Consider the following 26,659-nt stretch of genomic DNA (forward strand, 5'->3'; position numbering starts at 1 on the left):
CCATACATGAATATGATTGTGTGATTATGGGCAGTATAAATATATGGACATGCATGGTTATGAACTTAAATGTACACCAACTAATGTTCAGGTATTAGTTATTGGAAATGCTTTCAATACAGTTTCGGTTATCATCCTTTAAGCACATTGCATTTAATACAAATGCACTATGTTATCATGGGATCCATAAAAATGATTTGCTAGTTTTAAGTTTAAATTTTTGACATATTCTGTCACACATTTGCTCGCCAAAATAGAAAAATCTTTTGCCAAATCTGTTTCATGGTTTTGGCTTTCCTAGAAATTATTTAAAATTATCAGTTTGTATTATCTTTTTTCCCTTCCAATGACTATCACATTCTTTAGTCCTGTTTCCAGTTTATGTTTGTATTTCATGCAATAGAGTATATTTACTCCTTCAGGTTGCATTTGAAAGTACTCCAAAAGCAAGCCTGGTTAAATCTTCAAACAATAAATCATTTTAAAGTTGAGATATTTTTGACGAAAATAACTTGGGTACTATTGAAAAAGGAAGCTTAAATTGGGAACAATCTGTCATAACAAGAGAAAAGTCATGAGCTTGGATAACTACTGAAAGTAGAAATTTTAAATTCCATGACCAATTTTTTTTTTATTGATTTTGAATTGGATTGTATTTCATTGGTTTTTGGCTCACTTCTGCCTTTCAAATTAATGTGGACCTCCACATCAACCCTTTGTCTACAATTTACAAGCCTTACAGAATTTACGAGGGTTCCTTCTTGATTTCTTGATCTTAAAATATGACTAATAAGATAGATATCCATACTTGCCAACTGACCATAGAGGTTTCCTGGCAAGTACTCTTCTGTAAATTTGTTGTTGACTAGGTTTTAGCCAACTTCAAGTGTTGATGTGAGGCCGTCAGCTGATAGTAAATGTGCTTAAACTTTCACCATAGCCATCTCAACTTTGAGACATGCTCCGTAGACCATAGGTAACTAATGTTTGATGGGAAAAAGGATTGGGTTTTTCCAAGTTTTCCAAAAACTACATGGATACTCATATCATAAATCTGTTATTTTGATATTTCAAAAAGCTAAATCACAAAATTTATTAGTTCTAGTGCAATTTATTTCCAAAATTATATGATTTTATGCCTTTTCTAATTCATGATGCATGATCTTTTTCTTCAACTCTAGTTGCTTATCAATATATATGTTTAAAAAATAAAATGAAGGAAAAAAAATATCCAACAACTTCTTGCTCCATGGATCAGTTACAGTAAAAACAGTTAAAAGAGATGTGGTGCACCCATCTGATCTCCAATAAAACCAAAGTTGAGTTACACTTAATTACTTGACATGTTCTAGCTAAAAAAAGCTGCAAATTTACTTGTAATCAAGTATCCAAATTGAGCCTCTTGGAGAGCCACCATTATAGATTTTGATGGCAACAAAAAAGTTGTTAATAAGCTAAGTAAATAACATAATGAATATAAAATATTATAAAAAAAGAAATCTCTTTACCAACTGCTGACAACTACCGCGATGAATCTTATAGCAATAGAATTACCCTCTAGCTAGTATAAATAAAAGTTGTGGATACTTATTGTATGCAATATTTTGTCTTGTAGACTGTTTCGTAATTACAGCCTCTATAGGTTTTAATTTGTGTTATGATTTCGATGCGAGAAGAGGGTGTTTCAAATAATTAGAGAAAGTTAGAAGATAAAAATGAAAGGAAAAGATACATGTTACCAGAAATGTTTCCTCATGACATGATGAATGGCGCATTTTGAAAAAGGTTATTAAAACTCAAAGAAAAGCCCACCCTATAGACGGACCCTACTATGTTATGTGTTGTCACTTCCGCTGATTAGAAAGTGTAATTTGAGGACTTGATAAACATAAAAAGTTAAAATTTATGTATTAGTTGACAAACTAACTATTACTTTGTCATTGGAACCGGAGAGGGAGAGGGAGGAGAGGGAGAGATCTCGGTTGCAATGCTCTCAGAGGGATGAAGGGAGGCTTTTATAAGGCATCCGAAGTAGATAAGCTTGAGGGTGGTTGCCCCGCCTGCGAGGATCATGGCAACAATACAACGGAACAGCCGGCGGCCGTTTTAACTCCCCGCAAAGTCGGGGAGTTCAACTGCCGCAGAGTGGCCATGACTCTACGGCAGCTCCGCTTCAAGGAAGATGGAACAAGGGTTTTTCTTGTTTTGGTTTTTTGGGCTTGGGTTGAAGTTGGCTGGGCTTGCCGTCTTTAGCCCATTTAGGCCATTCTCATATTCTTTCCTCCTTAAGAAAAATCTCACCCTCGAAATTTAAAGAACCTAGGTCTTCCAAATTTGAAGATGCTCAACCCATTGAGTAAGTATAAATCCACGATCTCATTCTTCTTAATCAAAATCAGTGTGATAGATAACTTTGGATCAATGATAAAAAATTTCATATAAACTAGTAAGATTAGTACTAGAGAAGTGACTAACTAAAATCTAAGATTGAAATTATCATCTTGATGCAAGTTCACTCCAGATCGGATTGGGATCAATCCATAATATGATCGATTAAATTTAATTGTATATGGGACAACACTTGAACTAAAATAAATTCGACACACATATTATAGTAGAAAGCTGATCCCACAAAAGATAATGATCAGCCTTAATTAGAGTCAAATCATCATATCGCTATCGCTAGGAATGCGATTCACAAAGTGATCATGTAATGATGGGCTTTAGACAAAAACGATCTATCTCGAAAATGATTGGCATCAAATCACAAATGCAAGTCCGAGAAAATAAAATATTGTTACCATGATTCGATATGTCACAAAACTTAAAATTTAGTTTAAACTTATAAATCATAAAGATGAAACAATTACAGATGACTTATTTGGATACTTAAAAATTTAGATCATGATCAACTCACCCTAGTCATAAAATGCCCAAAAAAAATTTTAGCATACCAACAATAGAAGAATATATCAGAGAGATAACAAAGTCTTATCATGATTAACCTGACCTTCCCTTATGAACAAAAGCCTTCTTTATTAAACAATCTAGTCTGTCATCATGACACGTTACCAAAACACAGTCAATATTTTTGACCAGTTTAAAATGACTCAATCCACCATACTTTCGCTGCGCAACTCTAATCAATATTCTCCAAAATTTCTTAATAATTCTATATCATCAACATTTTTTTAATAATATTCAAGAAAAATTTTATCCTTACTTTTCAAGTACACTAGATCATGATTAACCCTCAAGATAATTGCCGTATTGTACCATCGTATGATTAAGTAATCATATTCTAGATCCAATTTGAGCTAAGCCAACTCTAGATTCTCTCGACAATTCCATTCTACAATTTGATATTGATCACTCTTTTAAGAAAATTATTTCGATGCTCCAATTATAGATTAACTTACTCATAAGCATATTTAACCTTCTCAAATCTTATCTTCTAGATTAAACTCGTTGAGGTCTTTCTTGAAATTTCACTAGTATTTCTCCTATGGTGATACAAAATTCATGATCAATTCATGGCTTTTATTTATAATATTTTTTTCCATAAAAATCTAATAATCCGGTTCAAAGATTTACCGGATATTCTATCAAGATATAAACTCTATGATTTTACACTGAAATGAATTCCTCAAGTAAGAAAAATATTTTTATTTGCAATACTACAAACATTTTAGAATTTTGTAAATCTTCTAGACTCAGAGAATTTACTCAAAACATCGCAAACTCATTAACTATTTCATCCTTTTAGTAATAGTCCCCCCCCCCTCCCCATTTTTTTTGTTTATCTTGAACACATCCATCTAGAATTACCCTTAAGTCAATGGATATATTCAAAACCGTCATATAGGCTAGTTACTATAATTCAAAACAAATTGTTTCTTAATTCTCTTATCAATTCAAGTAGATGATTCCATGTCTACTCCTATAAGTAAAAACATCCAGAAAAATTTTCTCAATGCTCTACCAAGTTAAATGACCTTAAATCAACACAAATAAGTAAAACCGACTCAATCATCTCTCCTAGAGTTTTTTTCAGCGAGATCTTTAGCATTTATCAAAATTCTTCTATCATAACCACGTAAGCCTCTAAAATTCAATTTCTTCATACAAATCTAGATTTCATCAGCAACCTCAACAATATTGACAAAAGACCCTAGATCAACTTATAAATCTAAACTTTGAATTGAAGTTTTATATACATCACATAGTCTCTAATAGATATAAATAACATTTATTATTTGGATCTAAAAATGATAATTAAAATTATTAATAATTCTATCGAGATGAATACTTTACAATCTTCAACAAAATTAATTCTTCAAGATTGATAATTATTCTTGAATTCTTTCAAAAGCATAAGGTGCAAATCTAAGAGAAAAGAGATTTATACTAAAACATTCCAAATCTAAGACCAGCTAATGCAGAAACCAATATTCTATTAATCCTTGACTTGAGTTGCCTGATCTCTCTTCCTTCATTCCTTTTTTTTACATAGTAGGTAGAAGAACCTACTAATGACACAATGATATTCATATCAGTCAAAATCAAAAACACTATTCTCCCATAAAAACCATTAAAATATTTCCAAATCACTGAGTTAATATTGTTGCCCAGCTATAAAATAATTCAAACCGCCACACTTTCTTGTAATTTACTAAATGACTTTCCATTAAAATACCAATCTGCATTGTAAACTAAAAGGATCTAAAATTTTAAATTTCAGATAAAGCAAAAGAAAAAAAATCTAGAGTTTCATCCCAAATATATTTTTCTTCTTTATAAGAGTTTCGTGCATGATCCTCACATAGATTGTAACCTCGAAGAACATTTCAACGAATATCATAAAATCTTTCATTGTCCATGCCTTAAATAAGTTATGAATGATCCCTAACTTGCCATCAAAATAATTAACTTCAAGCTAGAATAACAAAAGCTTAGTAGCCAAAAGCATTAACATTGTCCCATTCTCTAGTTTCTACCATCTTTCAGTCTTTCTGACAAATCCTAAAAATTCTAAAACGTAGGCTCTAATACCACCAAATCTGACATGCCCCGATCTTAGAGCACAATAAACACCGCACACTTGCGGCAGACCGTACAGGCATGCAAGACTGCAGATCATATCAAAACAATAATAAATTTTTAATTTTTTTTAATTAATAATTTATTCAAAGCAATCATACAAAGTTTCAAAATAACATATATCAACATAAATCAAATATTTTAACCAATCTATCTAAAATTTCAATAATTGAATAAAATCTTCAAAATCTACTGCACTCTCCAATCCCGTGCGATTATGCCTCTTGACCGAAAAAATAGAAAAAAATAAGATAATGAGCTACACTAGCCCAACAAGCAATATAGTACCCTAGAGGAGGGTCAAAACATGCCCAATATTTAATTTAAACACAAAATCATGACTAGAAAATAAATCACAAATAACATTTTTTTTAAAATTTACTAAGCATTTTCATAAAAAAATCTAATACCAGAATTCCAATATCAATAAGCTATGGCCACGTAACCAAGTGGTATGGGTCGCATAAAATACCAAAAACTACTATTGTTAACCACCAATGGCAATAGTATCCAAATACCACTCCATTGGCAGGGCCAACGAATAATCTCCATTGGCAGAGCTAGATCATAGCCATGCTGAATATACATACATGAATATAAAATAGATTTTTCATAATTTGTCCAGTCACATTTTTTAGATTTCATAACATATAACGTAATTTTAAACTGATTATTAACATGCATGACCTAATTAACTAAATACAAAATATATATCAAAATTTAATCAACTAATAATTAATTTATCCAAATAGTTTGAAAAATATACTTTTAAGCATTAGGTTACTTACCTCTTCTTGGCTACTACAGCAACCAGCATGAAGGAGAGACCATAGTTGTGAGAATGGCCTAAATGGGCTAAAGCCGATAGGCCCAGCCGACTTCAGCTCAAGCCCAAAGAACTAGAATAGGGAAAACCCTATTTTGTCTTCCTTGGAGCGAAGCTGGCGCGGAGTTGTGGCCACTCCGCGGCAGTTAAACTCTCCGACCTTGCGGAGAGTTAGAATGGCCACTGGCCGTTTCATGGCGTCATTGCCACAATTAATCCTCGCAAGAGTAGTCTCGGTTTGGGGCCGAAACAAAGGAAGAAGAACAAACTGATTCGGCTAGAAATAGAAAACGAAGGGAAGGAGCTTACCGACAGTCGACGGAGGCGGCGGATCTCGGTCGCGGCTGCTCAACTAGCGGCGACTGGTGGCTACTTTCGACGGCAAAGTAGATCTTGAATCAGGAGAAAAACAGGAGAAAGAGTATTCAGGTGGTGGTGCTTGGCTAGGGCAGCATGCCGGCCACGGGGGAAGGAGCAGAAGGAGGATGGAGAGGGAGGAGAGGGAGAGATCTTGACTGCGGTGCTCTCAGATGGATGAAGGGAGACTTTTATAGGGCATCCGAAGTGGATAAGCTCGAGGGCAGTTGTACCGCCTAGTGCGATGCACCCCAACGAGTGGATGGTGGTTGCATTAGGTTTATGAATTTTTGTTTATTCTTTGATTTGCTTATAACCTTCTTATCCTAAAAATTTCCAGAACTCCCACTAATGCATTAGCAATAATGAAATATTCATTATTTTTTCTCATTTCTCCATCATTTAACCCTTTATATCTTCTAGTTAATGAGCCCCTCATCATTTTCAATATTTGTCATTATTGTGTTAGCACTTTGTCCACTATCACCAAAATTAAATCTTGATTTATCTCAATTTTAAGAGAACGATGTTGTTGAGTGATTTATTCCGCTAAATATAAGTTTCAAAGGACCAAGTGAGAGATAAAATGGGCATAACAATAAATACTTGATTATAACTAAAATAATGTTAATTTAACATCCTATCAAGGAATTATGAGATATAGGACATCTTGACCTTGAAATGTATAAAATGAATTAAAGTATTTATATCTAAATGATTGCAAGCAAGCAAGAGGGGATGGATGCAAAAGGAAAAAGAAAATAAAAAAAATTGGTGGGGAAAAAGGAGAGGCTTCGCTTTGTCCCAATTGAAATCTCTTATATCTATATCTTAAAGCATCAATTTTAGCTAAGCAGACACGATGAATAGTAAAACTTTGGATTTGAACACAGTTGAGCAAATAAGGTGCTTGAATGTGCGAACAGAAGTCTACTAGCTAATTTCCCTCTCTCATGATATGAGAGATTCCATAAGCTTGAAGAGATTAATAATCTTTAATATCTCTGGACGCTCTTTCTAGACTTTCTACAAAGAGACTCTGGAAATTCTCTCTTTTTGGTTTCTGCCTGAGAAAACCCTTACCCTAGTCATCACGTCGACCCCTCTTTAGCCTTTTCTACCTTTCTATCCAAGAACCCCAACCACCACACCGTCTCTTAATTCCCTCTCTCTCTCTCTCTCTCCCTGCCATCTCCTCTCTTCACATCCTTCTTTGTCTTCTTCTTTCCTCGGTGTAGGACTTCTTTTGGAGCGAGTCCTAAGCCCTAGTAGTGATTGCTATAGCCTAGCTGGTGGTATATGGAGGCCACAACATTGAAGGGAGGCTATGGAAACGAAGTGAGGTTGGTGTCGAAGGTCACGATAGAGCAGCGGCACCTGGTGGCTGTGAGTGGAGCAATAGAGTGTTGAGGCCATAATGGTGTTGCAGCATTGAGGTAAGGTCTCGAGAGTGAGCATAGTCCTCTTCTATATTGAGTTATTTGGAGTGAGCTAGAAGTCTTAACAGTGGCAGTGATCATCCAGTTGGTGGCTTGTGGCACGTGTGACGTCAAAAGGAAGCTGTGGCAATGAAGTGACGGCACGTAAAGATTGACGGAGGTATAACAGGTGGTGGTTGTGGCAATGGAGTGGTAGAGCGTGGAGGCTGCAGTGGTGTTATGGTGTTGAGGCAAGACTACAACAGCGATCTCAGATTAAGGATGAGAAGTGGAGGCTTTGGCAATGGAGCAACGCAATGAGGTGATAGTGTTGAGTCTCAAGCTACGATTTCAATAGGGTTGGATATATAGTGGCGAGGTGGACAATAGTGACAATGATCATGGAGTCAAAGAAGGCCGCAAAAGAGATGATGTGGAGGAGCATCGAGCATCCATAGAGTTGATCTGCATCAATGGGGTCGTGCCACTGTAGATGTCGACGTAATGGTATAGGAGCCAAGGAGGCAATGGTGGTGTTGCAATGATCTCGAGCCCGTCCAACGCGTAGTCCAGTTTATCTAAACTGAATTGAGTCGAGATAAATCCAAATGGTGGTCAATTGGGTTAGGTGTCAGGTGGTTCGTGTCAAGAGTTTTCAAGAACGAAGAATCGAATTTTAATTGTAGTAAGATAATTGGGCTAGACTAATGGTTTCCTGGGCTATTCTAGCCTCAAGTTGGTGTATTTGTATGTTTTACTTGAGTTTAAGTCTACGGGGTGGGGTTGTATTACTGGAGTTTGGTTGCTTGGATGTAGGCTTAATTTCCGCCGCCTCCATTCCTGGAATTTTTCCCTTTCTTTCTATCCTTTTCTTTCTTGGCTTTGGCCTATACTTCATTCCATTTGTCACAAAAAATTGGATTTTTGCCGATGAATACCCTCCTAAATATCGAATTTTGTACGAATACCCTTCCAAAATTAATATTTGCATGTATACCTTCATAAAACATTTGTTTTACTATTCTATCCTTTTTTAATCTTTGTTTTTGCATATGTACCCATGCCATCTACGTCATTAAAAAATTAATGGTTTCAAATTAAAATGACTAAAATATCTATAATAGGTAGATGTGTAAAAAATATATATTTATAAGTCGTCTGTGATGAAGAACAAAAAAATAATTTCAAAATTTTATTTTACTTTTAATTAAAATAAATATGGTTTTTATTAATGGTGTTAGAAGAACCGTTATGTTAAGGGCATTTTGTACAAAAACAGTGTTTTATGAGGGTACAGAAATAAATATAAATTTTAAAAAAGTATTCATGCAAATTTGAATTTTTAGAAAGGTATTCATGCAAAAAATCCAAAAAAATTATGGTGAGTTTCTAATAATTTTTCCTTAAAAAAAATATTTCAGTATTTTCCATTGGCCAACACCCTTAGGCTACAATGGTAGTTGAGTCTCCTTCCATCCAAAGCTTCCCGAACAGCAAATAAAAGTTATGCTTCGAATGGCATCAACAGGACTGATCCATCAAAACTTACCTTCACAAAAGAGAATTTGATTTGTTGAAGCAAACCTTATAATTGGTAAATTAATTTGTGCATAACATTATTTTTCCAATTTCAAGTTTATTTCCATCCACATAATTGATCCAGTTTCGTCCATTTAGCAAACCTCACTAATGGAGGGGAGTCCGGCACCACAGGCCAAGGCTGACTCAGGATAAGATGAGAGAGAGGCCGTTGCCATTGGAGGCGCATGTGGACGTGATATAGCCACGTGGCAAATAGCCATAGCTCAATAAGTATATTCCAGATCTTAGGTGTTTGCGGGCCCACAGCATCACTTTTCCATCATCCCCACCCTTCCTTCTTCCATATCAGACCAACAAAGAAGAAGATAAACTGATTACGTCTTAATTTACGTAAATACCCCTGGGGACATGCACCGCTGTGGCAGAATCTTGGGACTTAGATGTCATTTCAATATGTCTTTTTGATAAATGATGAAGTATTTAGTCTGTTCATACCATCGAGGGCCGAGGCCCTCCAGTCTTCCCCCGCTCTGGTCTCAAGAGAAATAATTTAAAAGGAAAAAAAGAGAAAAGAAAAGAAGAAGAAAAGACTTCAAGCTATCGTCTATCTAAAGGTATGATGATTCTCAGCTCCTTCCTCAGATTTTTCTTCTTTTTTTTGAGAAATATTGATATATTCTCCGAATGGAATAGCATGTTATTATCTCTATGCAATCTTTTGCTTTTGATCAAACTGTTGAATATTGTTTGAATAAAACAGATCATAGCTACTGTAATTTCCATAGAGTAAGCTGGGACTTATGCCGATCGATGGAGTCATACAAAAACTTCTTACTCTTTCTTCTGATGACCCTCTTCATAGAGAGAAAATAAAATGAGTCTTTTATGTGGATGTTGATCACTGGCTCATCCATCTTAAATTTGTTCATCTTTGTAATGATGTTACTGTGCTTTATTGTGGTTATTACGTAAATAACTGAATGGGTTAATCTGATCATATTTATGCATTTGAGCTACGATTGTGTCTCCTATCATTCCAGCAATATATTCAGGTTTTTTTTTTTTTCTAGCTCTCTCTCTGAATAAGTGAATATAGAGAAAATAAGAAAGAAGATGCCTTGGGATACGAAGAGTCTATACATACGGTCTACGCTGTATTTATACGTACGAAGGCTTAGCCGCCAGGTGGACGAGCTCGGTTGGCTTGGTAGGCGACGAGACTACAGCAAGAGGAGTGGCTTCGTCCAGAGCTCAGCTAGGTGTGAAGTTGGAGCGGTCAAGGTCAAGGGATGTGTAGATTCCAAGCGGCATGGGTTTGAGTCGCGGGTGGCTCGGAGTCGGAGCTGCTCGCGACTTCAAGCCGTGGTGACACCGATACCTACGACAAAGAAGGTATTATACTCTGACTTGTATTGTTTGATCTGCACTTGAATTCGTGGGCTTAATATACCATAAAAAAAATCTTGTGGGTTTGGTATGGAGAAAGTTGACCTTAATAATTCCAAAAAAAATAAGAGTGGCTTGACCTATGATTAGCAGCTAGTAAGATTGGAATCAAATTGGATCCGGTATTAGTAGGATGCAAAAAATTATATGCATATTTGTTTTAAATGAATATGGTTAGAAATCAAATATTGAATGAATGAATATTAATATAGATATAAATCGAATAACTAAACTTTATAACCCCAAAATCAACGATATTACTAAGTGGATGGTAAATCAAGTTAATAGCATATTAATATAACTATATACTTTTCTTAAAATTTTATGAGTACTATAGAAAATTAAATAAGATTATAAATAGAATTAGATATTCGGATATGGATTAAATAGTCGTTTATCCATATCTATATTTGTTTTTCTTTGACGGGTATAGATAAGAAAATAGATATTAGTCGGATACTTTAATTTTTATTTATATACGGATAAATTCGAATATAAAAATGGATCCGGATAGATATTATTGAATTTACTTTTATTTCTTGCGACTGTGTCTAGGTTATGATAAATAGACTAATCCAACCTAACACTAAAAGTTAAATTAGTTTAATAGCGTGCAAGCCTAAATTATATGGCAAAATACATATGCATATGCCAGTATTGCTCCGTTTTTCCTCCTCGTTCTTCTTTTTCTATGTCTATGCATGTTGGTTTGCTGTTGGATTTGTCCACCAATGAGCTACATTCCTTCCTTTAAAAAAGTGAAGCGCATCTACCTATACGCATGCACTAAGAGGGTGATGCATTTAACATCATTACAATTGTGATAGTTCTAAGAAAAAATAGTAGTATTTTTTTCCTTTTTTAAGAGCAAAAGAAAGGAAGACTAGGAGGTACTATAATTATATAGATCCTAATATTGAAGTGCACCATCCAAGATTTAAACCTAGAATCTTTAATTATTGCATAGAGGAGCTCCAAAATATTGGAAGAAATAGAAAGAATAAAGGATAATGAGAGAGAATGAAGGGAATTAAATAAAAAAAATATCAGCAAACTTGAAAATCAAAATATTATACTAGAAACATACAATTTTTGTTTATTAGGAAGTGAATAATGCTATGGACTAAATGGTATCCTATATAACCAACCACTCCAAGAGTACCATCTTAGAGAACATCTCCACTTTTCCTTCTTAATTTCAAGATATTTTGCTTTTGGATTTCTTTGATCCATTCTGGACTTGTATGATCCATTCCCTTGATTAAAAAAAGATAAAAATTCCTTCCATATTATAAATGAAGGTAGGTTACTAGTAACCCCACCCTAGGATACAATGCCTAAATGATAAATCTACTCAAGCTTTGCCCTATGAACTTGATTTACCAAATTAGAACATTCAACATGAACAGGTAAAATATGAAAAGGAAGTAAAAATTAATACGAAGTTGGAGAGAGTTTTATGCATGTATGTATCTGCTACCCGCTGGATTCTCCGTTGGAGGTGAAGAACGACGTGTGCGTTCGTAGCAGCTTCATGCAAGTGTGCAGGCGTGCCACTGGTGTCAATAATTGAAAAGAAGAGAGGGTGAAGGATAGATAATGCAGGTCATGATATGATCTTGAGCTTGAAATACTTTACTATTATAATATTGCCTGCTCGAAAGAGGAGGAGACAGGTCATAGTCGAGGCTATGATTCTACTTTAAGAACTACAAACAAACTAGGATAACTAAAGTAAGTAAAATTAAAGGTAAATACGGAAATAAAGTAAAAATAAAGATAAAGATAACAATAGGTGTTTGTTTAGCCAAAGGAAGGTTCTTTTCTAGAGTTACATCCTGCTATTTATACATGATATCATAATCAATCTGATAACCATGCATCTTTAGTGTCAATATCTATCCATATTTGGTCTTCCATTTTTCTAGCAGTTACAGTACCTGGTACCAACCACCCTCCACTTTCCATATTTTTTGACAACCATCAAATCTCGTATTTTATCACGATCTCTCTGTAAGATAGATAGAGGAATCCTATAGATTACCATACCAGCTCAACCTTAAACTCGGCATAGCTAATCCTTATTCATCTATCATTGATGATTATCCAGCATGTGGTAGCTAATGCTCTCGTTATTCAGTCTGTGGGATGTTATAAAGTTCCAATGTTGAAACACTCCCAAGCTTACTTGGTTTGTTCCCCTAAAAGGAGTTGAGAGGGTGCTAGGGCTTTGACCTCCGATTACCACCTTAGCCTATCCATTTGAGGGTGCTTGGATCGAGACCCCTCCATCATTATCTTGTCCAATCCTTGCCTTGTGGCTAAATATGCATGGGCATTTTGAATACCAGCATTACATAAAATGTGATGCAAACAATGCCCCCAGATCCCATCAGCCATCAATCAGAAAGGGTGATGGGATATACCGAGCATGTTCGTACTTCGTGTAAAACGCCAACACTTGAAAGGTATTTAAAATAAATCTGCCTATCAGGGTTTCCATCTTTCTTAAATTATCATTATCATCATATTTATCGCCATAATGGAATCATATGATATTGCTTCCTCTCCCTCAATATAGTCGCCATGTACCCACATGTATAGCTGCCCCTTAGAAATTGTTGCAACCTAATCTTCAAAGATCTTGTAATCAAAATGAATTCTTTCAGATCATGTCTTGTATGGAGCACAATTTGGCTATAAATTGATCATCTTCTTCATCCTTTCTACTATAACCTTCAACCCTCAGGGTCCTTGTTATTATCCCTATCTCCTGGTAAACCACCCAACCACTATGGATCCTGAAGCTCCATTCTAAGTTATTGCTCAACAATAGTGGGATGACCTCACTTGTTTTGGTGTTCTTAGGTGAATCAACTCGCAAGTACAGATCTAGGACCTTTTGGGTATCATTATTCTTGAGCCCCATCTTCTATTCTAAGATTCTTAGTGCCCTTTTGTTCGCTACTAGATTCTAAGATTATTAGTGCCCTTTTGTTCGCTGCTGGATTCTTTGCTAGGAGGGTAGGGGGAAACAATGTGTACATCCCTAGTAGATTTATGCAAGTGCATAAGCATGCCATCACTATCAACAACCGAAAAGTAGAGAGGGTGAAGAGTTGATAGTATGACTTCTGATACCTTAAACTTTAAGAACTTTCGCTATCGTCATACCACTTGCCTGAAAGAGGAGTACGTAAGTTGTAGCCGGGGCTGCGAATCTACTCTATGAATTATGGATAAACTAAAATAACTAAAGCAAGTAAAGGTAAAGGTAAATGTGACAATAAAGCAAAGATAAGGATAAAGATAATAATAGGTAGTTTGATTGGCAAAAGGAGGGTTCATTCTTAGAGTAACATCCTCCTATTTATACACCATATTATAATCAGTCGGGTGACCATCTCTCTAGTGCCGACACCTATCCATTTCCGATCTTCCACCTTTTTTTTTGGCATATAATCTTCCACTTTTGACAGTTGCAATATTTGGCGTTAACCACCTTCCACTCTCTATGTTTTAATAACTATCAGGTCTCATACCATATCACAATCTCTCTATAAGGCCAATAAGGAAACCTCATATATCACCATACCTGCTCGACCTTAAACTTGACACAGCTAGGCCTTATTCAATCTATCTTTGAAAGTTACTAGCTTGCTCTAGCCGATGCTCTCCTTGTTCGGTCTGTAGAGCGTAATACAGTTTCCATGTTGAACCACTTCCGAGCTTACTTTGTATGTTTCCCTAAAAGAAGTTAAGAGGGTGCCAACGTTTCAACCTATAAGCTATCTCAGCCTATCCATATACGGGTGCTTGGCTTGAGACCCTTCCATCTTTATCTTTTCTTGACCTTTCTACATTGCTGATGCATGTACCCTTTGGATGCCATCATTAGCTAAAATATGGTGTAAAAAATATTGTACTCACAAAACAAAATCCTAAATCTAGAAAATAAAAGGTGTAAGCATATGACAGTTTGATCTGACCCAAAAAAAGAAAGATTTTCTTCAACACACTCAACTCGAATCTCTCAAAAGATAACTAGAAGAAGATACAGTAATTGCGAAACTAGGGTTTAAGTTCCCTTTTCTTTCATTAATATTTAAAAAGTTGAGGTACATAGCTTCTATTTAAGTGAGGTCCGCTTTTACACAATTTGGGTTGGATTCCTTATCTTAATCCTAGTAGGACTCTCTTCCTAAAATAGTCATCACAAGTAGAAATCTTTTAGAGAAAGCTAAAAATTTTGAAAAGTAGATCTTGACTTCTACATCAACTCTGCCTTTGTTGCTCCACCTGATTCTTCTCGAATAAAGAGCTACACTTAGTCAAAGGATTATCTCAAAAAGAAACTTTCAGTTTGACCAGCCTATTTCAAGTCTCAAATGATATAATTTGGGTTCGATCGTTAGGGGCGCTATCCCCTAAAGTGCGCGGTGTCATATTGTAGATCTCAAAAAAAATATTCAATATAAAAAAAAAAAGATCATCTTAATCGGACGTCATATAATCGAGTTATGGCCTCCAAAAGTTTGATATGCGACTCGACATTCCATTGTAGCAGATCTTACTCCTAGGCCCTATCGATCCCTATTCGTAGTGGCCACATTGATGCATATCGATAAGGAGATCCTCATGAATCATAGTTCACCGTAAAATAGTCATAAAACTGAAAAGAAATGATTGTTCATGAAAAATTACCTTTCCATAAAAATATTCAAATAAAAAAATCCAAAGATACATGTGTTGGACACCTATAGTTAAAGGAATTAAAAATTACAGTCATTTTTTAACTCAGTAATCAAAAGTAGCAACTATTGGAACCATCCTCGGTCCCAGTGTTCAAAAAATTTGAATGAGACAAGTGCCCGTTGGTAACCAAGGTATAGAGACTGGGAAGGAGACAGGAATTGGTAACTTTCCAGCAGCAGCCAAGTTAAAAAATCAATGTTCAAAAAAAATAAAAACAAAAATTGAATTATTATTAGAAAATATATCAATAAAGGGTCTAATCAACAGGACAAGTTCTAATTCATAAGCATAGGTAGCAATAACATATGGCCAAAAGATCATGCTAAACCTGTTTGCTCAAGTGAACCATTAAGAATATTAATGTAATGTAAGTTTGACCTTATGACTTTTGTCTCATAGACAAATTGTTGAATCAATAAAAATGCAAAAGCGCGAACAAGCAATAAAAGTCATTTGTAGTTCACTGAGAAATGATTCAATTTTATGTAATGATTTATCCTCTGTTTTACATTGATTCAGGGGATGTTGAACAAATTCCCACTAATGACAAGAAGCTATCATCAGATTTTTTTTCTAATGATGGCATATTTTATTTGATAAAAATATTTACAAGTTTAAAGCCCATGAACTTTTAGTAAATTTTATTCACCTTTTAGTTGAATCATGGAGTTACTTGCCTTCAAAATTTTGGGATCAACTAATATTTGCAAGCATATTCTTGCAGATTTATAAAACAAATCAATATCATTACACTATGCATTAGAATTGCATATTATATAGTCCTCTCAGAATCTTACCTTCTTTTTCTTACATGAGATAATATAAATAACTAGAATATTTATTTTCTACTTGTAAATAATGTTATGTTATTTAACATGTGTCTTTTTCTAGCCCTCAAAAGAAAAGAAATCTTGATCCTGTCCCTGATAAAAGTCATGAAAAGTTAGTTTACATAAGGAATGAGCTAGATCCTCTTAGATCTAGCGTGATGAGATTCTTTCTAACTAGATTTATCAAATTCTAATTGGGTTGTGATGGCAATGGGCTACCATCCGACATTTATTTTCCCTGATAGATTAAGTGGCCAACACAGCCAAAAAAGATAGTTAATCCATTAAGGCATATTAGGCGAACAAGAAAGTGGCTTAGCCCGTTTAGTACATTAGTGTCACTGCAAGTCTGGATTACTTCGATTGATCACTGCCATCACCGATGCTCTATATGAACCAACAAAACCACCTTCTCCTATCAAATTTCCGGGCATTCTCAAAGATGCCTCACTTGACCAAACAAATTCTCTCTAATTCTTCATGTCACTCTCGAAAAAACTAGGATAACCGAAGCTTTTTCCTTGATTTTAACCATTGGCCGCTTATCGGCGGCCATGGCTTCATCGGGCAGCTTAACTAAGGGCTTGGCTTTAAGAAATAGTGGCACTGGTGGCCGGAAAAAAGAAAAAAAGTGGCAACACAAGGCAAAAATAGGGCTCTCCTTTGCCGGTCAATCGCCAGTCAATCTCTTATCCGGCGATGGTCATTTCAAGTCGTGGGAAGAAGAAAAAGAATAGGAAAAGAAGGCTGGGGCATTACCTTAGCTCAGGAGGCATCGACGACCCCAATTTCTGGAGGGGGCACAATGATAGCAACCACGAACTTCAATGGGAAAAAAGGGAAGGAAGAGAGAGAAGGTAGAGAAATTGCTCGAGGTTAAGAGCCTTGGAGGGTGAGGGCTTTCTCTTATAGAGGAGGTCTAGGGTTCCGATGATCTTAGGACTCCTATTTCCGGCCGAAATTGTCGAAGAGGAGAAAAACTCCTAACCATGGCCGGTCACGTGCAGTGCACGTGCAACTAGCCCTTTTGGGCCGAGCTTGGGTCTATCAAGTGGAACGGACCTAGGCTTTCACAATCTAGCTTGCACCATCCAATATCAAGTTGCCGGTTATAATCACTACTTTTCAGAGTATAGGCTATTACCTACACACTTGTGAAATCAACAACAAAATTTTGGTTATATTCATATGCCTCCAGTTGAGTAGGACTATGTATCTGCATACAATTGGCACCTATACACAAAATCAAATCCTTATCGAAGAGTCTTTCAATTGTTTGAACTTTGGAGTAATTTCAAAACAAACTCAAAACCCTTATCGAGTATTAAAGTATAATATAAATTATCTACATCAAGCATGTTTTCTTGTTGCTTGATCTTTGAACCTACTTCAAAATTAGTCAACTCCTCATCCTCATAGCCAATTTGATCTTTACAGAAAATATTCATATCTTGGATAACTTCAGTATAAGACTCTTTTTATAATTTGACTCCTCAATATGAATTCTATGATCGGATTAAGTATAATGTCCTTTGACTCTTTCTGGGCACTTTTAAAATCAACTTGCTCTTCAATCGCAATCCTTCTGAATTTGTTACCGTACTATCTATCTAATTAAGCTCCTTTTGCTCCAGATCATCTTCTAGACTTAGTTGATCCTCGAGCTAATCAACTTCATTATATTCTGGATTTTCTTCTAAACTTGATCCAATGTTTAACTAATCAAGCTCCCATTACTTTAAATCTTCGTCTTTGAACCAATTTTGCTTTCTTTTTAGATTTTCGGAAAATCTTAGAAGCAAAACCACCTCTTAGGCAACTTTTGTTTAGGATGTCTCACCTTGTTAGATCTTGAGTGGATAGCTGTGAGAATATTACATGCTTTCTTGACTCTTATATATCCTAAATATAGAGATAATTCTCCTTATCCATTGGGGCTTGGAGAATCCACATCACCTTTCTGGATCTTAGATTCCACTTTTTTCTCACAATCTCATTATTAAGAGTATCCATTAGCATCATTCCTGACTCTTCTAAGACATCCCACAAATCTTATCCTATCAAATATGCTTTGATCATAGACTTCCAAATTGGATAAACAAGTTACAAAGATAAGTGACAGTAGCAAAACTAGACATATTGATGTTGATTAAGTTAGCAAGACAAGTGGTGGCAGCAAAAGAAGAAAGGTTGGTGAAATCGGCCATTATGATCTAAATATCAAATTATAATAGAGTACACATTTGCTTATATACACAATGAATTACTGAAAACTCTAGAACCATACCAAACTACAGATACACAAACCATCGATAATTAACTCGCTTCTCTGAAAACTACTCTCCAGATAAATCTAATCAAAGCCACACACTTCTTTGACCACACTCCAATCTCGCTCTAAATGACATGCTATTCAGCATAGATTGAATGTGCCATCCCATGATCCAAACAAATACCAAATAAATCAAGCAACAATAGTGGAAAAAAAATTTGAGGGAGAAAAATAAAATCATTCATAAGAAAATAAATGCTAAAGCAATGAGTTTGACTCCTATTCTCAAAAAAATCTTATCTCACCAAAAAGAATTCTCTAACTCTTGATGTCGCTCTCTCCTTCTTTTTATAAAACTACAATCTCTCTCCTACTATGAAACAAAAACATCACCATCTCCCACTATCACTAAAAGATAAAATTTTGTATATTGAGTCTAAGACTCAACCAAACATAACTTGGACTAGTACTAAAAATAAATTTTAAAATAAAATAAAGACTTAGTAATAAATCTCAACAAGGCGTAGGCTGTTAGATATCATGCCGGAGGTGGGGCTAGATGGAGAGTGATTGGAAGCGACCGTCCACATGCTAGAGCACCCTCCGTCAACATGTCCTCATAGAGGTCCCCTATCGTGTTGGCACCGTCACCTGCTTCACTACTAGCTAGCGTCGATTTGGTCACCATCGAAATGGAAATCAAGTTAAAAATCTTGCCTTTGACCAAGAGAGGGGTCACTTTTATACATACAGAAAGGGAGAGAATCCAACAAAGAATTAGAATCCGATAAGAAATATTCTAACAGTATGATATTTTTTATTCATTGGGATATTTTGGAAGGGATCATTGGTGACCTCATTTGGGGCGGGTGGTTGGTGTGCATCTTTCACACGAAAGAAGGATTCACTTTTTTTTCCAAAGAATCCACCATTGGATCACCTACCACACAGATCTTAATGCACTTTAAACTCTATTAATTATCCACTTGCACATATCTCAAAACGATCAATGGATGATCCAATGGTGGATTCACACGAAGAAAAGCAAATCCTTCTTTTGCATGAAAGATATACGTTCAACCCAAAGGGGATGGAGGAGAGAGAGTATTGTTGGCACAATTTTTGTTGGATGTGATGCACATTGTTTCATTAGATTTAGCCGGACTTGAATCTCTATTGTGATTCAAGATTCTGTGGTTGTTCATTTGATAATAGCTGCTGCAATCCCTATAATAAGCATGGTCATGCTTAACCTAATTATCACGATGTAGCTGACACTAGAAAATAAAGATTGTTATGCTTTAGTTTATTGTATGAATGGCTAAGATAGATAAGGCTGCAAATGGGTCGGATTGACCCGTGACCTGATCTAACCCGTTTAAACCCGACTTGACCGATTTTGGAGGACCTGTAGAGCTAAGCCGGGTTCCAAAATTGGGTACATATACAAGATAAGGAACTCAAATAAATCTTCTGACTAGCCTTTTTGGATGAGGTCCTAAGTTGTTACACTGCTATGATTGGAGACATGCAAAATCTTCACCTGTGATCGTTGATGATGACCAAAAATCTTTCTTCAACAATGGCAGCCAGAAAAAAAGAGCAGTATGCAATTGGCTAAAGCTAGTAACAATTAGAACATATGATGAGGCACAAAAGTCAAGCCAAATTTCCTTGTCTCTTCTTCTCCTCTCCTCTGGTGATGGAATGACTTAGCTCTCTTAGCAAAGGTCAAGCCAAATTTTCTAAGCTGATTGATCTTGTACATATTCTGCCCTTCTTTTTTAATAAACTGCTTGGTACGGTCCTCCCTTTTCATCAACAAAAAAAAGAAAAGCACAAAGAATCAAGCATGAGCAACATATCTTTTCATATAGTGAAGCTATCATGCAAACAAATAATTCAGCCATATGTAAAATATTCATGTAACATGCACCAACTGGCTAATAATATTCATATATAATCTCCTGAATGGCTTCCATGCTCTCCTAGAATACGTCACTTTGTCCACATCGTTGATTCCGTTTGATATTAAAGAAGGGGCTTCTGTAAAAGATTGGCCGTGAGATTGATAATTTTCCCCTCCATTGTCCATAGGTGATATGTTCCTCTCGACGTGACTCATATCACTTTCTATTGCATGCATTTTAAATGAAAATTTTGTTCAAAATCAAGAATCTTAAAAGGTTCTTTCCAGGAAAGCTCATGTAAATCAGTTTGAAGGAGAGACATCATATCCCATCAACTTTACTAGCCGACTCTTATGACTGGATGCATGCAAAAACTTCACCCGTGACATTTGACGAAAACCAAAAACCTTAATTTCTTCAACAATTGCGGGCAGAAGAAAGAGCAGCATGCAACTGTCCAAAGCTGGTAACAATCAGAACGTGTTTAATGAAGCACGAAGAAAGTGAGAGGATCCAACAAAGAATTAGGATCTGATAAGAAATATTTTTTAACATTCTGAAATTTTTATCCGTTGAGATATTTCGGAAGGGCACCATTGGTGACTTTGTTTGGGATTGGTTACTCTGGGATCAGGAAAGCTAGCGAGAGGTATGGGGTCGGGGGTGTATCTTTCATGCGAAAGAAGTATGAATCTACTATTGGATCACCTACTGTATAGATCTCTATACATTCTAAACTCTGTCATTCATTTTTCTGTATAGATCTTAAAGTAATCAGTGGATGATCCAGTGGTGGATTCGTGCAAAGAAAGATGAATCCTTCTTTCATACGAAAGATACATCCCCAAACTAGTGGGGATGGAGGAGAGACAGCATTGTTGGCACGGTTTTTGTCGGATGTGATCTGCACCATTTTGCCGGATTTAGCTGGTTCTGAGTCTCTGTTCTGATTCAAGATTACATGGTTATTCATGTCATAACACGTGCTGCCATTCCTATAATAAGAATGGTCATACTTGGCCTAATTATCATGATGTAGCTGACACTAGAGAATAGAGACTGTTGTGCTTTCGTTTAGTGAATTAATGGCTAAGATAGATGTACCAATATATATATATGACATCACTTTTTGTACTACATTTAGCAAATGTCGATATTTTAGCTAACTTGTCCATCAAAGATTGCCCAAATTTGCTAGCCTACTCCTATGACTGGATCCATGCAAAAACTTCACCCGTGATGTATTGATGATGACCAAAAACCTTTGTTCATTAATTTTGGCCAGAACAAAGAGCAGCAATATGCAATTGGCTAAGGCTAGTAGTAATCAGAACATATAAGGAAGCACAAAGAATCAATAATGAGCAACATACCTTTCAATATATTGAAGCTATCATGCAACAAAATAATTCATGCTCATGTAAAATATTCATGCAACGTACACCAACTGGTTAATATATAACATTCATATATAATCTGCTAGAAGGCTGCCATATGGTCCTAGAATACATCACTTTGTCCACATCCTTGATTCCATTTGATAAAGAAGGTGATTCCATAAAAGATTAGCCATGAGATTGATGATTCACCTCTCCATTGTCCATAGGTGACATGTTCCACTCAACATGATCCACATTACTTTCTATAGCATGCATTTTTAAATGAAAAATTGATTCCAAATCAAGCCTGGCCTATCCTTCTTTTTTCTTTGCGGAAAGGAAAGGGGTGACTTCATTAGCCGAAGCCGAGGCTTATAATTCAATTAGCAATAAGGGGTGTATTTTCCACCTGTGCCTGGTGAATTTCTTGCTGTCCCGGAATCCTAAAAGGTTCTTTCCAGGGAAGGTTCTAATGAGGAAATGCTTAATACATGGCCCATCATGGTCCTTGGAGACTTGAATTTACTATATTACGAGTGGTGAACCGTAGATGCCAATTGAAGTAAGAACACAAACTAATAAACTTGCTCTTGTACTGATATGAAAAGTAGATCGAGGCACATCTTGTGCAGGTTGTTTCTAGTAAAGGCCTGATCAAACTAACAAAATACTCGAATGTGATCTGATGGAACAATTAACCCTGTCATCGAAGCACAAATTATCTTGACTACTGAATTCTTAATTCGAATGTATTTCAGTTTGCCTAGGTTAGGTCATTAGGGGCGAGTCGTTTGTTTCAAGCATTAACCAAGTTAGTAGAATTGGAATTTCTATTGCAGAAATTTTGGTTGGTTTAAATGTTGGCACTGCTTATTTAATTCATGTTAGTTTAATTTCAAGTTACATCATGCTTGGAGACCTCCCGAATAGATTCAAGTTGGGTTTGAATTGGCTTAGATTGTGAAGCCTTCAATCTGAATGGAATTTAGACTGATACTTAGCATTCTGAGCCCAATCCCAACGTGATACACATTAGCACAACCTGACCCAAAGAATGGATCAGATCGATTCAGGTTAACCTATCCTAGATTGGACCAAAAATAAAGAAGAAATAACATGTTCATTATCAATTACTATCAACAAAGTGGACATAAAGTGACTCATTAATCCTAATACCTACTCGTTGCTGAAGAGTAAATATATTCTTTTTCTTTTAAGGAAAAAATCCAATGCTTCTTCCATTGTAACGGAATCTGGAAGGTACATGGTATGCTGTTCCTGTAGTGGATAAACACCCTTAATCCACAGTAATCCACTCTTGCAGAATCAAAAGGTGAATAAAGCAGTGAACTAAATAATATTGTGGTTGCCTGTTTGTCCCAAACAATAGCAGCTTCTGCATGATAGAATGAGTAGTCATTACATCAGTATCTTATCCTCAAAGAACGTGTTTGACCAAGCAAAAAGTTTGTTTTTTTATCCTAAATATTGGAAGCGTGTAGCTTTGGATTCTTAAAACTTGAATTTTGATCCTACAGTTATCATGTAAGAGTTATTTAAATAATTTATTTATAAGAGTTTAGCCTCCCTTTGTATCAAAAAAAAAAGAGATAAAAAAAAGGGAAGCTTATCCCACGTCGGAACGTATCCGTGTTTGCGACCAGTTACAATTTATTGCCTTCTTTATTCGTAAAAAAATGCCTTCTTGTGACCTGGCTGAAGAGCTCGTCGCTATCTCCTTTCATTCGTATCCTCGTCAATTTATCCTGGATAAATACGAGAACTCCATACCATGGACCTGGTCCCAACCGCGCCGCAGGTTTTATTCTCGTCGTTTTATCCCGTCTTAGCTTGCACTTGCAACTGGGAGTCGATCGCCACTATAAATAGAGAGGACCAGAAACTCTCAGCTCCATCCAAAACCTTAAAACCACCTCTAGATCGTTTGTGTACCTGTTACTCTTCTTTGCCCACTAATGGCTCGCTCTAAGAACTTTTCTCAGAGAGTGTTCACCTTCGGCAAGGGCAAGAGCGAAGGCCACAAAGGCATGAAATCCTTGGTAACTTCTATCTCTTCTCTACTAAACACTTGCCTTTTCCTTCTCTTTGCTCGTATATTAACTACATGCTAAACCTAAACTACGTGACAATTAACTCTGCGAGCAGTTGGGTGGAAAAGGAGCAAATTTGGCAGAGATGGCGAGCATCGGGCTGTCGGTGCCGCCGGGGCTGACGGTATCGACGGAGGCATGCCAAGAGTACCAGGAGAACGGCCGGAAGCTATCGCCGGCACTCTGGGAGGAGATACTGGAAGGACTGCAAGCTGTGGAGGAAGACATGGGAGCTGGGCTGGGCGATCCCTCCAAGCCCCTCCTCCTCTCCGTCCGATCTGGTGCTGCGGTATGTCGACAACCATCAGATCCTTGTTGAATGGATGGCTGTGGTTTGATGGTTTTGATGGAACAAATGTAGGTGTCGATGCCGGGGATGATGGACACGGTGCTGAACTTGGGACTGAACGACGAGGTGGTGGCTGGGATTGCGGCCAAGAGTGGGGAGCGTTTCGCCTACGACTCGTACCGGCGATTTTTGGATATGTTTGGCGGCGTGGTGAGTAGATTTGGATTTGATCCGTTTTTTTTTTCCTCTTTGTTTGATTCTTTGTTTGTTTGCTGCTTTTTTTTTTTTAATGTTTGTTTGTAGCAATGACGTTAGTTGACCTGTTGGACCTGTCGACGGCTATACATAAAAGGCTGCAAATAGATCAGATTGGTCCGTGATCCGGCCCAACTCCACCTGCTTACATTCAATCAGACGTATTTTGGAGGATCTATGGGGTCCGATTGGATTCTATGATCTATTCCATTTTTTATGCTGAATTTAAGTTTACTGAATTCAAATTCGGCTCGATCAATTTGAAGTTTGGATAATTTTGAATTTTCAATTCTACGATCCGACCCGAATCTATAAAATTATTTGGGCTTGCAAGCCGCAGTCTATGAGGATGCAAACAAGTTTTGAAGCTATAAATGGTTTGATCCAAGCTGGATCCGAATTTTTTGAGTTGAGTCTAAATTATACATAGATCTGATCCGGCTCGAATGACTCGTTAAGTCAAAAATTGTAGCGGTGGATCCGGTCCAACCTAATTCGATTTTCTATTAGGTTGAGTCTGGATCCAAAATTAAAACACGAACAAAACAGTTTGGATTAGAATTCTTAATGATTTGATTTGACCCGACACATTTGCACTCTTGAGGCTGGAGTGCGGTTTCGAAACGCGCCAGCCATGGATACCCAATAAGCAAAGTCTTGTGTGGGAACCACCGTGGTACCCACAAAAAAAGGAAAAAAAAGAAAGAAAAAAGAAGAAGAAGAAGAAAAAAGAGGAAGGCAAAGCCTTGGGCACAAGATGGCTGGTGGACAATGGCCCTTCTCTGTCTCAAGTTTCTCAGGCTCGAGGGCTTAGAAAGTGCCCATAATATTGATCCAACCTACTATCTAATAAACAACTTGATTTCAATTTCTGATTTTGATATGTTTATTTGATTATTCTGTTCTAATATGTGCAATTTATAGTTTATATTTTGTACTGTTTAATGTTGATTTTTGGCAATAGCTTCTCTTAATGCATCTTCTATTTGTGTTGGTGGATTGGAGGTGGTGGGCATTCCACACTCACGGTTTGAAGAGAAACTGGAAGCCCTGAAAGCTGCGAGGGGGATCAGCGTCGACACAGACCTCAGCGCCGCAGACCTCAAAGAGCTCGTTGTCCAGTATAAGGATGTATACATTGAGGCCAAAGGAGAGCACTTTCCTTCAGGTAAATATCATAACTTACAGCAACGCCTTGGTACTTCTAAAACTTAATTACTTCCTCCTTTTCTTAATATTGTTCGGGTCTGTTAACGTTTTGGTGTTCCAGTTTCATGTTCTTCATGAATTTGTTATGTGCTTTCCATCTTTACATGAGAATGAGGTTCTGATGTTGTTTTTTTTTGCTCCTATTGCTTTGTGATTAATGAATGGCTGTCTCAAGAAATATTTGGACTGTTTGCAGACCCAAAGAGGCAGTTGTACTTGGCAGTGGTGGCGGTGTTTGATTCATGGGACAGTTCACGAGCAAAGAAGTACCGGAGCATTAATCAGATCACTGGGTTGAAGGGGACTGCGGTTAATATCCAGTGCATGGTGTTTGGGAACATGGGGAACACCTCAGGGACTGGTGTGCTCTTCACGAGGAACCCCAGCACTGGGGAGAAGAAGCTGTATGGGGAATTCCTCATCAATGCTCAGGTATGATGCTCTTCTTTTTTATTCTTTGAGTTGAAAACTTGTGGTTCTAGTTTCTGCATGATGCCTTTAGAATCTATCTTTATTCTCATGCACTTAAAAGCCAAGAGGAGCATGGTGATTGCACTGGTGTATTAGATTTATCATCGCTACTGCAAGAGCTGGATTTTTGCGTGCAAACGTTTGATTTTTATGACAGTAGGAATTTGGTCCCTCTCCTCAGTGCATGTGTTGGGGAGAGGTCCGAAGTATCATATTTCATATTAAAGAAGAGTATAGGTATCATATTTCTCGAGAACTCTACAAGTTGCCAATAGAGGGTATATTAAGGAATCGAAACAAGATGAGGATAAAAAATGTTGAATAAAGTGAAAATTCGATCTTGATCAGCGTCATTTGATTTTGGAACATTGACTTGTTACCGATTTGTACGGCATTTTTGTTACTTTGGCAGAATGCAATGCCCTTTTGGGGGAAGCACTAAGGCGACCTACAAGCATGGCATGAATCGATCATTCTATGACCAATTCA

General features: G+C 36.6%; 1 protein-coding gene across 3 annotated transcripts in view; it reads left to right on the forward strand.

Moving 5' to 3' along the window:
• Positions 1-9,728: 9,728 nt before the first annotated feature.
• The window catches only part of LOC103710937 (pyruvate, phosphate dikinase 2), a 31,533-nt gene continuing 14,602 nt past the window's right edge, over positions 9,729-26,659 (forward strand). For all 3 annotated transcript variants that reach the window (XM_026806182.3, XM_088715235.1, XM_088715234.1), the window contains exons 1-7: positions 9,729-9,857; positions 10,314-10,635; positions 23,839-23,895; positions 24,002-24,235; positions 24,308-24,445; positions 25,496-25,658; positions 25,896-26,131. In XM_026806182.3, coding sequence (XP_026661983.2) covers positions 10,357-10,635; positions 23,839-23,895; positions 24,002-24,235; positions 24,308-24,445; positions 25,496-25,658; positions 25,896-26,131 — 1,107 coding nt within the window. In that variant the 5' untranslated portion in view covers positions 9,729-9,857; positions 10,314-10,356. The remainder of the gene's footprint in view (positions 9,858-10,313; positions 10,636-23,838; positions 23,896-24,001; positions 24,236-24,307; positions 24,446-25,495; positions 25,659-25,895; positions 26,132-26,659) is intronic.

Source organism: Phoenix dactylifera, chromosome 2, assembly GCF_051530095.1.
Source record: "Phoenix dactylifera cultivar Ajwa chromosome 2, Ajwa_hap1_PhDact_Kaust_v1.1, whole genome shotgun sequence".
NCBI lineage: Eukaryota > Viridiplantae > Streptophyta > Magnoliopsida > Arecales > Arecaceae > Phoenix > Phoenix dactylifera.